Source organism: Catharus ustulatus, chromosome 3 (genome assembly GCF_009819885.2).
Source record: "Catharus ustulatus isolate bCatUst1 chromosome 3, bCatUst1.pri.v2, whole genome shotgun sequence".
Lineage (NCBI taxonomy): Eukaryota > Metazoa > Chordata > Aves > Passeriformes > Turdidae > Catharus > Catharus ustulatus.
Window position 1 is genome coordinate 6,016,726 of NC_046223.1, and position 13,275 is coordinate 6,030,000.

At 36.9% G+C, this 13,275-nt stretch overlaps 1 protein-coding gene across 5 annotated transcripts in view; it reads right to left on the reverse strand.

Annotated features, from left to right (window-relative positions):
• The window catches only part of MACROD2 (mono-ADP ribosylhydrolase 2), an 881,430-nt gene that overhangs the window by 280,067 nt on the left and 588,088 nt on the right, over positions 1–13,275 (reverse strand). For all 5 annotated transcript variants that reach the window (XM_033054610.2, XM_033054611.2, XM_033054609.2 and 2 more), the window contains one exon: positions 12,447–12,477. In XM_033054610.2, coding sequence (XP_032910501.1) covers positions 12,447–12,477 — 31 coding nt within the window. The remainder of the gene's footprint in view (positions 1–12,446; positions 12,478–13,275) is intronic.

Sequence of the window (13,275 nt, forward strand, 5' to 3'; positions counted from 1 at the left end):
AGTAGATTTGAAAAAAATGTGGAGGTAAGGGAAAATTTAAGACATCAAGAAAGATAAAATGTTGAGTCAAAACTGAAATGTATTCAGTACAAATATCAAGGTGACCTCTTCCTAGCAGGAAGGCTTGACACCATGAACTTCAGTAATTTGTAAAAATTGGTCCATCAAACAAATATAACTTGTTACCAAATGCAATTTTTAAAAAGTAGATAATTTCTTGAAATCACATGCAATTTAAAGTTAATACATCTTACTTATGAACTTTAAGCCTATATTTTATTGGCATTAGTGCTGATGGAGAAACGTTTCTATTTATTCCTTTTCAGAAAATGCTCAGCTTAGTTAAGGTCAGCATAAATGCCATGTAATCAACATGGAAAACTCAGAGGAAGGTCAATGACTAGGAAAGAGTCTTGAAAACATGGAATAAGGTAAGAAAGGATTTGGAAGCTAATTCTTTACCATCAAAGGTCTCAAATTCAACAGCCAGAACATCACTGACTGCCCTTAGTAAGATTTTTTTCAAGAAAAAAGAAATTCAAGGCCAGAGTAGCTACATATTCCCACATCACCTGTGCACAATTTTAGAAAATATCAACTGAAAATATTTGTGGGGAGTTTCACTCAGATTTGTCAGTTGGATATTGTCTAATTCTTGGCCACCAGTCAGGGTAAACTACAGTCACTGGTTCTGTTTACAAATAGTCAATAGAATGGTGACAAATCCAAACTACACAACTGAGAGACTGGTACAGGGTTTCATAACACGAAATCCTCATTAGGAATGACAGGGAAGCATTGCCAATATGCATTCTCATAACATGAATCATGGTTAGTAGCTTTGGTTAAAAGGGAGTTTTGAATTTTTTTTATTTTTTTTTGGGGGGGGGTAAGGGCCTACTGTACATCAGTGATTCACATCTTTACTGAAAATTAGCAAATTTTAGTTTATAATGTTGATAGCAAAATACAACAGAAGATTTCGAGGGCACTGACTGGCATGGCCAGCATGTAAATAGCATCACTTGTTTCTTCTATACTGTTTCTAATACTGTGAAAAATTTATCAGGTTTCCTTCCTTTCTCACTTCATAAACTAGGCAAAAATGGAAAAAAATCATCATCTCTTGATTAAGCAGTGCCACCTTAGCAACAGATTTGTTCTTTACTCCCATTCCTAAAGACAGAGAAAAACCACCCTGAAAACCAAACAGCAAAGACAACTCAAAATGACATTGGACATGTTCCTAATGGTACTAGGCTAAAAGATAATGTTCTGGCCTCCTAAGAGTCAGCTATAGTATGTTTACTGCTACAACGAAAAGAATAGTTAAAAACCTATCAGTGGCAGAACGTTTAGCACCTATTACAGACACAAGTGTAACTACCTAATGGTAATTAAGGGCACAAGAGAATGACTAATGTTCTGAATCCATAAAACTGCATTGGTTTGGAATCTATTATGATTGCACTGTCTGGAGCTACACTGGGCAATTTACTGTGATAAGCATTCTGCATAAAACTGATACTCCACTTTTTCAACACTGGATAATGAGCTGGTACATAAAGCTGAAACCACACACTGGTCACCACTTGAGCAGTCAATTTACTCTCATCCTAAGGATGTACTTGTTTTTCTTAAATTCTAGATATTCCCATGCTGTATTTTTCTCATTGAAATGCCAAGCACTTCACGTGGCATCTTTTGTGATTAAGAAATATGTTTCTGTTCATCAAAACTGAGAAACAAGAAAATGGACAAAGAAAATACAGTACTGGCTGGTAGCTAGAACAATGTGCTGACATTTATATCAGCTCTTTTTTAGCTCAGGGTTTTTTTAACCAGGCCTTTCCCCATGCAGAAATGGCATTAAATTATTCACATTGAATGGCACGTTCCTCAATGAGTGACCTGGAATTGCCACTCAATTGGATTAAGCAACCCAAAATTTGGTTTGTAGGAGAAACAAGTCCCAATGCAGGATGAGCTATTATATTTTCTATATGGGATACTCCCTTAAAATGAAGGTTTAATGTTTGTATTCCCGAGAGAAATAAAACAGAAGGGGGCAAAAAGTCTTCCACTGCCACAGCATCACATACAAGAAATTATTATCCTTTAAATAGTATTATACCATACTTCTATTAATGGGTTCTTTCAAACATCACAGAGAAAAGGGGGGGAAAATGATATGCTGCATTGTCCAAAACTAAATTGGAAAATGACAGATACAGATCATCATCTAGTAATATATAGGAAAGCAAGTACTTTCATTCTCATATATGTAAGTAATACACTGAAAGGAATAAAAGAGATATACAAATAGTTTACAAACCAGACTTTAAAGTAATGCTCATTTTGAGGGGCTATATACTCTTTGAAGAAAAAGTAAGATAAAGTCTTCCCCACCCAAATCAAATATTTTTAAAAGGTACAGTATTTTGGAGTAGATTTCACCTCTACTGAGCTCAGTGCAGTTATTCAAAGTGAATAGGAACAATTACAAAAAAAACCCACATTTATTCCTCTCAATGCAGGGGAATATTTCACAGCCAGTGCAAATCACCATAGCTTCTCTGAAACCAATGTGCTTAGCATGAATTTAGCTCTGTTTCCATTTTAGTAACCAGATGAAAACCTAAAATCATAGCCATAGATAAAATACATTATTAAATAAAGAACATTACTATGAATACTAAGAGTAGACCAGTTTAAGAGTCCCATATTCATAATGTAACCCTAGAAACCACACAGCTGCTGCACAACTCCAAAAAATAGACAAGAAGAAAGAAGAAAGTTAAGCAAACATCTACCAAAAGTGCCAAAGTTTTCCACACAGCTGTTAGATTAAATAATTTTCTTTACACTGCCATTGTTTCAGTTTCCATCTGGAACCAACTTACCTCCTGTTCCCTGGAACAGAATGAGTCTGTGTGAAGCTATAATCACTTAGACCTGCCAGCAATATAACAGAATCATGGAATGGCTTGGGTTGGAAGGGATCCTTATGTAATCTAAACTGCAACCCAAATTTTTGCTGGTTTTTTGCAGCAGCCATAACACATCCAGCAAAACCAAGGAGTCATTTTGGTTCCCATGGGATCAGACATAAAACCACTCCACAAACACAGTTTAGGTTGCTCTCTCTCCAAGGCAGGATCTTGTAAGCCACTGTGACTTTTCCTCCTGAGGACTTACCCAGGAGCTCTGTATCCCACACTGGTGATGGATGAGGTGTTGGGACGCTCTCCATAACCTTTATCACACCAAACCCTCTGACTGAGAGGGAACAGTTTGTTTATGGGTGGTGCTGGTGACAGGCACAACAACAAGTCCCCGCATTCAGTCAGATGGGTGAATTGAAGGATTAGTCTGTCATGCCAGCACAGGACCTCATTTTTCTTCTGTGCTATGTGGGTCACCCCCTTCCCACAGCCTGAATTTGATTATGATGAATTCACCAAGGCTGGCTATAGTGTGGAAATGAAGAAATGGATTGCCAATTACAGTTATCTTCTCGCACAACACCCCTTGAACCAGTCCTCTTCTGCAGGACTGACAGCTCAGAAATGCAGCTCTATTGAGCAGAAGCCTGACCCACAGTGTATTTTAAACTAGAAGGTGACTTCCCCCTGCCCAAACCAGCTCTGCACTGTAAATGGTTGATTTCTATCCTGCCTGCTTGGTACACAAAAGCCTGTTCACATTTGTTTTCACAGTCACCTTGTTAGTATGTACTGAATTTCTGACTTCACACTCTTTAACAAGAAGGAGCACATTTGTTTCTGCAAACCTCACCCTGGACAAACCTGAAGGGGAATTTAATATGTATAAAATTACTGCCAAGCAAACAAGCACAGCAATGATTCTGCCCTGAACAGAAGCTCTGGAAAGGATTTGAACTTTCTCCCCAACAGAACTCACAGAAAGGTAAACTCTGACTCTGGCAGCATTTCCTCTGCAACAAGACTTACATGTTCTTACTAGCTGTGTAATATTTCATTGATATAAGAAACCAGCTTAAATAGAATAATCAGATTCTGATAGATTAATTAAACAGGAAACAATTCCATAACAACTTCATTTCATTAATAATTATTAATACAGAATTCGAGAAATAACACCACAGTCCTGGCAATGCAGGCAGGCAATTTGTTTTATTAACTGATACAATCACCAGCAAGTTACCCAAGTTGCATAAATTCATAATATGGATATAAACCGATCTTTTTGTTACCTCAGAAATTACCAGTCAAAATCCTTTTTTCTACCAAAAAAAAAAAAAAAACAAAAAAACAAAAAACCAGAGCATTGTAATAGATGTTTCCTTCCATTGCTGTAATTCATGGTATTTTCTACTATTTTATTATTTTATACACCTTGAGACAGAAGACAGGTGAACATTTTGCCAACATGTGCAGCACACAATAGCTCTAAATGCATTCCCGGGACAAAAAGGCACAGTTAACTCTCTTCCAGGACCAATCTGGCCTTCCATTAACCCAGCTGCTGACACGATCTGTGGTGTGCAGAGCTGCAGAATACATCTTATAAACAGGATTTTGGCTTAGAAACAGGATTAGTCATTCACTACACAGAACCATCCAGCTCTGCTACTCTGCCTCAGTGGCAGCACTTCAATTTAACAAAGATGCAGGAAAAAAGGACAACACAGGGAATGACCCTCAGAGCCTTAACTGACTTTCAGGTACTCACAATAGCAGGTCTTTTTCGTTGATCTTTTCTTTCATTTCAAGACAAGGATATTTACCCTAACAGCAATACATTTTCACCTTTCACAAGCCACTTAAAAGCCTCCATATTCACAGACATACTTCTTCTTAGAGTGACCAAAGTTAAGAATAAGAGATGACTTTGGTAATGTAAATTTATGTGTACAGTGACTTTCTGTGTTTGTACTGGAGTAGTATCAAGGGTCTCAAACACTGACTAGGACCATTACAATACATATTGCATAAATAGACAGTAAATGTCTGATATAGAGAATAAAAAGTTGGACAAATAAGGCCCAGCATTACAATATTCTGTGGCCAAACCACAGACAGATCCCTTGCACTAAAATTAAGGGAAACAGAAGCTATTTTCCTGAGGCATTTACTATCTAATGCTTTCACAGAAATTCAAAAAGATACCAAAAGGTCAACACCTTTGTGGTAAAACTATTTGATATAGGTGACACCACAAATATGACTCCTACTCAACTTGAGTGTGTCAGGGCTTTTAAAAGCTCTGCAAGGACACACAAAGACTTGTATCACTATTCTGTCCACACAGAATGAACTTTAAGCTGTGAGTAGCACTCAACTGAACACTGAGTCACAGGATATCCCAGTTTGAAAGGGATCCACGAGGATTATCAAGTCAGACTCTGCTCCTCACAGGACTACCTAAAATTAAATCATGGGACTAAGTGCATCATGTTCATCAGGCTTCACGGCAGCTTCATTCTCTTCAGATTTGTAAACTCCACATAAAACAACTGCATGGTATTAAAATGATTTTGGGTGACCACCTAGGAATAGAAATCTTGCCATTGGTGAGCTTTTTCTGGCTGCTAAAGTATTCAGAATGTGTGGTATAACTAAGATTACGTACAAGACTAGTTATGCCACAGTGCACAGGTAAATGAAATCACTGCTAAGTGCTAAGATGTGGGAAGGCATGAAAAAGATATTATTATAATGACTGTGTTTTCACACTACATCTAATAATGAATATGGTTAAAAGATACCCAGATTTCACAAATGGATTGGCCTCCAAGTTAAGTTTTATAGACAAGTTCTTTTTTGGGGTAAGGGCCAAGATTACATCAAAGAAAATATTTGCATAGCAATAATTTGGATAGCCTTTTACCAAGAAATATTTTATACTTCATGTATCATCTTCATGTAATATCTCCAGGATGAGGTCCATAGAGATTTATTTTCTTACTTCAATTCATCTCTTAACAAATTAGCTTCAGAGAGCTTTAGTTTTTCTGGAGAGTAAAGCCACAGAACAAACACATCAGATTATCTTGTTGACATTGGCCAAGAAAATGTAGAAAAGAAAATTCAGTGATTCTATTGGTATACAACAATGCAGAGTTCTAGCTTTCATCATGGTAATGGGGACATTCCTAATTCTTTGAATAGAAAACCACAAATATGAAACAAATGATATATCTGACCAGCTGAAGCCCTGCTTATGATTTCTGCAATATGCTTTCTGAATACCAGAGAACTTTTCCAGCTTATTTATGCTTTACAGGATAGTTACCAGACAAAAAAATAATTAAAAAAAAAAAAAAGTGAAAGGAAAAAGGGGAAAAGTGCCCAAAGTGCAACATGTTTTTGATGCCTTTGGAGATGCTCTTAGCTTTTCCTCAGCAGTCTGGAGATGCCTACAGAGCTTACTGCAAAAACAACTTGAGCCATGCTAGGAGCTTCAAGATGAAAACCACCATGAAATAAGAGCAACAGAGCAGAGAATTGTTTCTTGCTGAGTAGAACTCGGGCAGTGAGGTTAAAGAGGGTGGCCAGCTGCAAGATTGAAAGGCACAATAATATATAATGATATATCTCTAATATAAATATGGCTGAAATATAGATATCTTTATATATAAATATAATTTTAAGAGGGGAAAGTAACTACATAGACTTTTATTTTTTCCTAAAGAGAACATGGAAAAAGACTAAAAGAGAGGCCATGAGACTGACTATTCAGTCAACAGTCTAAGCTTTCAAAGGGAAATTTTTCAAGGACAGTCACTAAATGCCATTTAAAGAAGGACAGGATTTGTCCTCTAGTGTTCAGGAGAAATGCTGCAAATTGGACCAGTCAGCAAGACCTTCAGAATAGATAAAATTTGAGATAGTCAAACTACATTATTCATAAAAAGCTAATTTCGACTGAAAAAGAGAGCTTATTAGGTCTCTCCTCTGGAATCAAGTTAGAGCTTCTCCTTGCTAAATACATCACAAGAATGTTAATTTTGGACTGCTGAGGGCTCATCAATTTACACTTCCCTGTAATAATTTTTTTAGTTTTTAAATTATGGGAAGACACCAATTAGTATCATGGACACCACACTGTGTGAAATAAGAACACTGTTAAATAATGCATGTAACAAATTTTTATGCAAGTAGTAATTAGATTTCTAGGATTACTTGAATATTATAATAGTGATTTCATAGCTGTTACCATTATTTTTAATAATAATCTATTTAACTGGTGATCAGACCCCAAAGAAGTGTCAAAGAATGAGTTCTCACATATCTTCATTTTTGTCAACATATTACATTATGCCAATTATGGAGCAAATAACAAAATGCAATTAACTCTCAATGAGTTACAAAAAAGATCTTTTAAAACAACACAGTGTCAAAAAAGTTGATGTCTCAGTTGAGGGATAAGGAGCTGCTGATCAAGTAAGAAAGTAAGCTCAGTTATGAAAATCATCTTAATAGGAACTTTTCTTGTGTGACATACCTGATTGGGATATTTTTATAATAAAGAATTTATATGGTAATATCCATTTTCCTGGAAAACCTCAACTGACATCACAATAACCAAATCCTGATGAACACATAAAATGGTGACAGGACTAAAGATAAATACAAAACTAGTTCACAGTTATTTATTAAATATTTGTGTATAGTAACTCTGAAAAATTTACACCTAACTCCTTCCTGGGAAAGATGACAGCGTAACACTTACTAGAATTTCTCATTAACGAAACATCTATTCCAGAAATTAAATGCCAACGTAAAAATGAGAAAAAAAACAGATGAGAAAGATGGAAATAGATGGCCTCAACCTTTAACCCTGTGTCAGGAATTTATTCTGCCTTTGAAAATATTTGGCTTAGTCTTCTGACTCAGATTTTCAGAGGGCTTTTATAATCCTCCAGTGGAACACCTGTTGGTTAATCCCTTGTTGTAATCTACCTTGGATCACCCCATGGGGAGAAGAGCTGATGGATATGCTCCCAGCTCTCTGTGGCAGGATGAATCACTCTTTGGACCCTGAGCAGGACAGACTGTGGGTCAGGACAGTGGTGACACAAGCTGCCACAAAGTCCTTCAGTCCTCTTCCCCCAAATCTAAAGCAGAACAGAAGATCTGTGCTCCCTCCCTGCATCCTCCCTTCAGAACAGATTATATGCTTCTGTTTCCTATACACGCTGCCTACTTTGCACTATTTTCTTTTATTTTCAGACTTTCCTTTAGCAACACACAGCAAATAAAACCATGCAATGTTTTGGCATGACCAGACCAAAAGCTACAAGTAAGCCTCAGTAGTCTGATTCTAAACGCAGCAAGATTTATTCCAATGTAATAATGATGTTTAAAACATGGTGAAATTGCATTTCCACCACCTAAATCACCACAGACATTCTGTACATTCATGGCATTTAGTCTTTTTCTCTGTGTTTTTAAAATTAAATTCATAGGAAAATTAAGAGCTGTCTCTATCTTTTTTCTCAGAAAGGACAAAGGACATAATTTTCATGAAATCAATTTAAGGTACAACATGCAGCCATACTGATGTAGAGCTATAAATACACACCAATTGGAGAATTCAGAGTTATGTCTTTCTCCCTCCATTTTACTTCTTTTTTCCCCCCTCTTCCTTAAGTTTAAAATAACATTTAAATACTAGTTTCTGTTTTTGAAGAGCAGCTTATGTTGCCAACAGAAGTGTCTCAGAACAAAGCCTAACCCTGTAGTACCGCAAAGTTATGGTAAGGAGGTTAACATATAGCTGTGCATAGAGCATAACATCCTCAATTCCTTCTAGATGTAGCCCATCCCGTAATGACCTCTCAACATATTTGTGACAAACATGAAAAATCCTGTCTCCTCACATCCCTCTGCAGACCCTTGTTTTAATTTTGTGGTTTGGAAGGTTTGTAGCACCATAAGGAGCATCCTTGTTCATTTTGCAGGCTGCAAACCCCACAATTTGTGAAGAACATCTTAATGAGGTTTTCTTCCAGAAAAATCTACTAAAGTAAGCGGCATTTCCCCCTAGTTCCTTCTTCTGGAGGTACCTCACACACAATGAGACAGAATCAAGGGGAAACTGGACAGATAAATGATGATTCACTGGTATGAAATAAAAATCTGACACACTACAGCCTAAAACAGCACTTAATAGCCTCTGAATTATAGATTTGTCTACAGGTTTTTTTCACCTTTTTTTCCCAAACAGTTAGTCAAATTGCTTTATAAAGCAAAAAGAGACAAAATGTAAGAAAATTCTCACTGGTCTGGCTTATGTTTGTGTATTACTAGACAGCAGCTGAGGACGTGTATAGCTCGAACTCCAATAGCTCCCTAATGCCACGGGAGGGATGTAAATCCTCAGTCCTCCTCCCAAAACAGTTTTATTTGAGAAAATACAGCTCTTGATACAAACAAAAGCATTTATTGCAACGCAAGAATGTAACTCAGGGATCCATGGGGATATAAACCTTCACAACCTTTGCTTTCTTAGACTGATTAGCAGCTCTTAAACTTATGAAAGGTGGCAGGGATCTCTTAGGAAAATATATTAGGGATCTGGGATCTCTTAAGGAATTTTTTTTCCTAGAGTGCCTGTTGGCAAACTTTCACTCATTTTTTAGTCTTTACAACCATTTAACATTGGTTGCTTTCTGTGTTATTTTTCAAAGATAGAATCCCTCATTTAAATCAAACTTCTAAATCAAAGATCCTTTGTGAGTGGATTTGTTGCCAGCAAATCTTAACTTTTGTCAAAACTCTTTAAACAGGAGCACATGAAAATCAAGGTTCTGACTACTAGCATGGTGCAGCAGTCAAATTGGTCTTTCAAGGCTGTGATTGTTCAAGCTGAAACATCCACAGCAGGATGGGTGGAGATGGAGCATCAGGAAAGTATTTGGGGAGGAGGGCAGGCTTTTCCTCTATTAAACATTCTCCCCATGGAAAGCAATCTGCCCTTTGCCAAGACTTCAGAAAAAGCCTTGCTTGTTTGTTTCTTCCTTTTTATGGGAGTAAAAGAGTACTCTGCAGTGATAAAAACATGAATGGACTGCCCCTCAGAGCAGTGTGAACACTCTATCCTAATCACAAGAGGGAAGGTGAGCAATCTATACATCTACAAGAATCTGAAGCAGAACTCAATCCAGATTCCCAGCCTCAATGCACTCAGTTGATCTCTTGCCAATTTCTATATTCAGTTTGTAGGAGAAATTGCATCCTCAGCCAGGGGTTTCTGAAGAGAAGGAATTTGTCTGCATGGATCCAAGATGAAGAAACAAGTGTTTCTTCTATAACTCTTTATTGGGACAGTCCAGTGTTAAGTGCACAGCACAAAGATACCCAAACCAGCTTGGCCACCAGGAATGAGGCTAATCCACTTTTTCATCTAGACACTGCCTTTATCTGAAGGAACATGCATGGATAAAGGGGAAAACCTCAACAAAACCAAAAAGTAGTTTTGTGTGGTTTGTCTTTTACATTGCAAACACATTACCACCCACAGCATCATTTTAGCAATGCAACTGCTACCAAACATTCCTGAAAATACTGACACATGAAGCCAGGGCTGCCTGTTTAATTATACTCTCAGGTGGTGCATCTGAAAGTCTGGAAAGAAGGGAAGTATTTTTAAAATTGAGTAATAGAAAGTATTTTTTTAAATGTAAAGAGTACAATAAACCCCCCCCCCCAAATAGCAGTCTCAAAAACCAGAGCATTTTAGCACAAATGCATCTTAGTTTATTTCCAGCAGTGAAAACAGCAAACAATTACAGAAAAAGCATCTGCTGCAGGGTATAATATTTCAGTAATGCCACAGCTACCTTCAAGAAAAGCATTGAAAACCTCACATAAACTCAAGATTCCTGTCAGAGATTCTTTCCAACTTTCTCTGCTGGTTCCAGGGAACCATATTTCTCACCTGCTGAGACTTTTAACCAGGCCAATTCTAAATGAAAGTAAACGATTATTATTTGTACATCCCAATTACTAGTAATTTTCATATATTTACAGCATGTCTTGTTTGATTTTCTAAAATAATAACAAAAATGTATCTATGTAAAAAGATCAAGATTTAAACCAATGAGTCAAGAATTAATTTGCAAAGCTTGCCTCCAAGTACAAAAGGGGGACCAAAAATGAGAACTGAGGCAGAGCTTCATCTGAAAGCAGATGTATATTCAACCATTCTAGTGCTCATGGAAATGGCATCTGCGTGTTCTTCTGCAACAACAGAAGTGCAGTGCAAGTAGAAGGGAATTCAGTATCCAAACAACTAAATTTTACCTTCTGAAGCCTATTTCAGATTTACAATAAAAAAATTAATAAGATGTCCTTGAAAAAGAAGGAACAAGCGTAAATGTTTCTGCCTTCCTTTCTCCTGTCCTGAATCTGAATTGTCTAATTAGTCAAAGCTCAAATTATCTAACAATTACTATGTTATGACTTATGTCACAGTGCATTTTACATGATAACGGCTTTAAAAAATTATTTATTGCTGTTTAGCATCAAATCATTGAATAGTCTGGGTTGGAAGGGACCTTAAAGATCATCTGGTTCCAATCCCCCTTGGGCCACCTTCCAAAGTCCCATCCAACCTGGTCTTCAACAGTTTAAGGGATGCAGCATCCACATGTTTAAAACATCCTTATTTAAAAACTTTAAATCATGTAAGTACTCAAATCTACAATCGTTTATTGGATCTAGATGGAGGAAAAATCAACATAGATTATTGCTTAAGAAAAAAAAATTCTCTTCGTATTCTTGCATGTTTTCTCAAATTTTTCAATATTTTCTAAATATTGAGCTGCTTGTTTTACTTCTTTCACAATGCCAACCAAAAGCCAGCTGACTGTTAGTGATGGATTACCTTGTGATTACAACAACGCAAGAGACTTACAGCAACCATTTCCTTACAGTTCCTGCAGGCCAAGTAAATTTGCATGCAAATTAATAAACCAAAATGGCAGTAGCAAAACTCAAGGGAACTAAGATAATTTCCAATTACTCTAGCAAGTTGGCTTGTTTGGGGTGGTTTTTTTTGTTTTTTTGGTGGGGTTTTTTTTGTTTTTTTGTTTTGTTTTTGCCAGTCTTGGACATCGCAGCATCTTTCTTTCCTTCTGGATGAAAATCTTTGCCAGACCCCTATTTTTCCCTGCTGAAGCAACAGCACAGTGTTTAAGAGTTTCAATCACAGTTGCACATCTTGGCTCACAGGCTCTAAGAGTTGGGCTAAGGGCTGCACAACAGCACCCCACTTCCCAGCACACCAGCATCAGTCACAGCCAAAGTCTTTGGGTCTCTGTTATTTAACACAGTATGAATATTTTGGTGAGGCAAAAGGACTGGATGAGACATCTGATATGAAATACCACTGTTTGAAATACCAATAATACAGAAAAATGGACAAGAATAAGTGACATGCAAGGTGTGTCTTACCATAAATTCCGGTTGAAATACAGGGAAAGGCCTGTAAAACAAATGAAAAGGAAAAAAATATCAGATTTCTGTTTACCATACTTTTTATCAAATCCAAGAGTGTTTATAAATGCCTATTTTTCAACACAGGTTATATGTTGCAGCATTCACTGATCCAGCAGTCAAATCACAGGCATTCTCATGTCATTATATGAAATATATTCCATATGTTTTCCTTCCTGCCACATTAGTAAAGCTGCATTCTTTTTCACATCTTGAGCTACAAGCAACAATTGAACAGAGAATCATTGTTAATACTGCCTTTTGAGCTAAAATTTAATGCTATGAACTAAAAATGAACACCAGAAGCTACTACAGTAGCAAAAAAAAAAGTTAAATCATCTGGGTAGAGTTAGAAAATGTGTCTTCATCAGTAAAATAAGCTCGGCCAGCTTAGACTATGTTATGCTTCTTTGCCATGCCCTCATTCACTATAATCTTTTTTGATTCATTTCTTAACCTCAGTTCTTTCAGACATTTGGTTTATGGTGTGACCCAACACAGCTGTAGTTAAAGAAGCCAAAGGTTTGCAAACCGGTGCAGGGGGAGGAACTAGAAGGTGCTGGTAAGAAAAACAAAAGTACATTTTTGGGGCAGCTTGGACACCAAAGAATATACATCATGCAATAAAAAAATATTGCAGACATTGTGGTAGCAAGAAAAATAATTTACATTTCTGCTAGCTGTATGTGCTGTCTTGAGATTTGCATTTCTGTGAGCCAGAGTCAGTTTTCCACCAGGAAAAAACAAAGCTGTCATTTCACCAGAGAGGCAATTTTCTTCGTGTTCA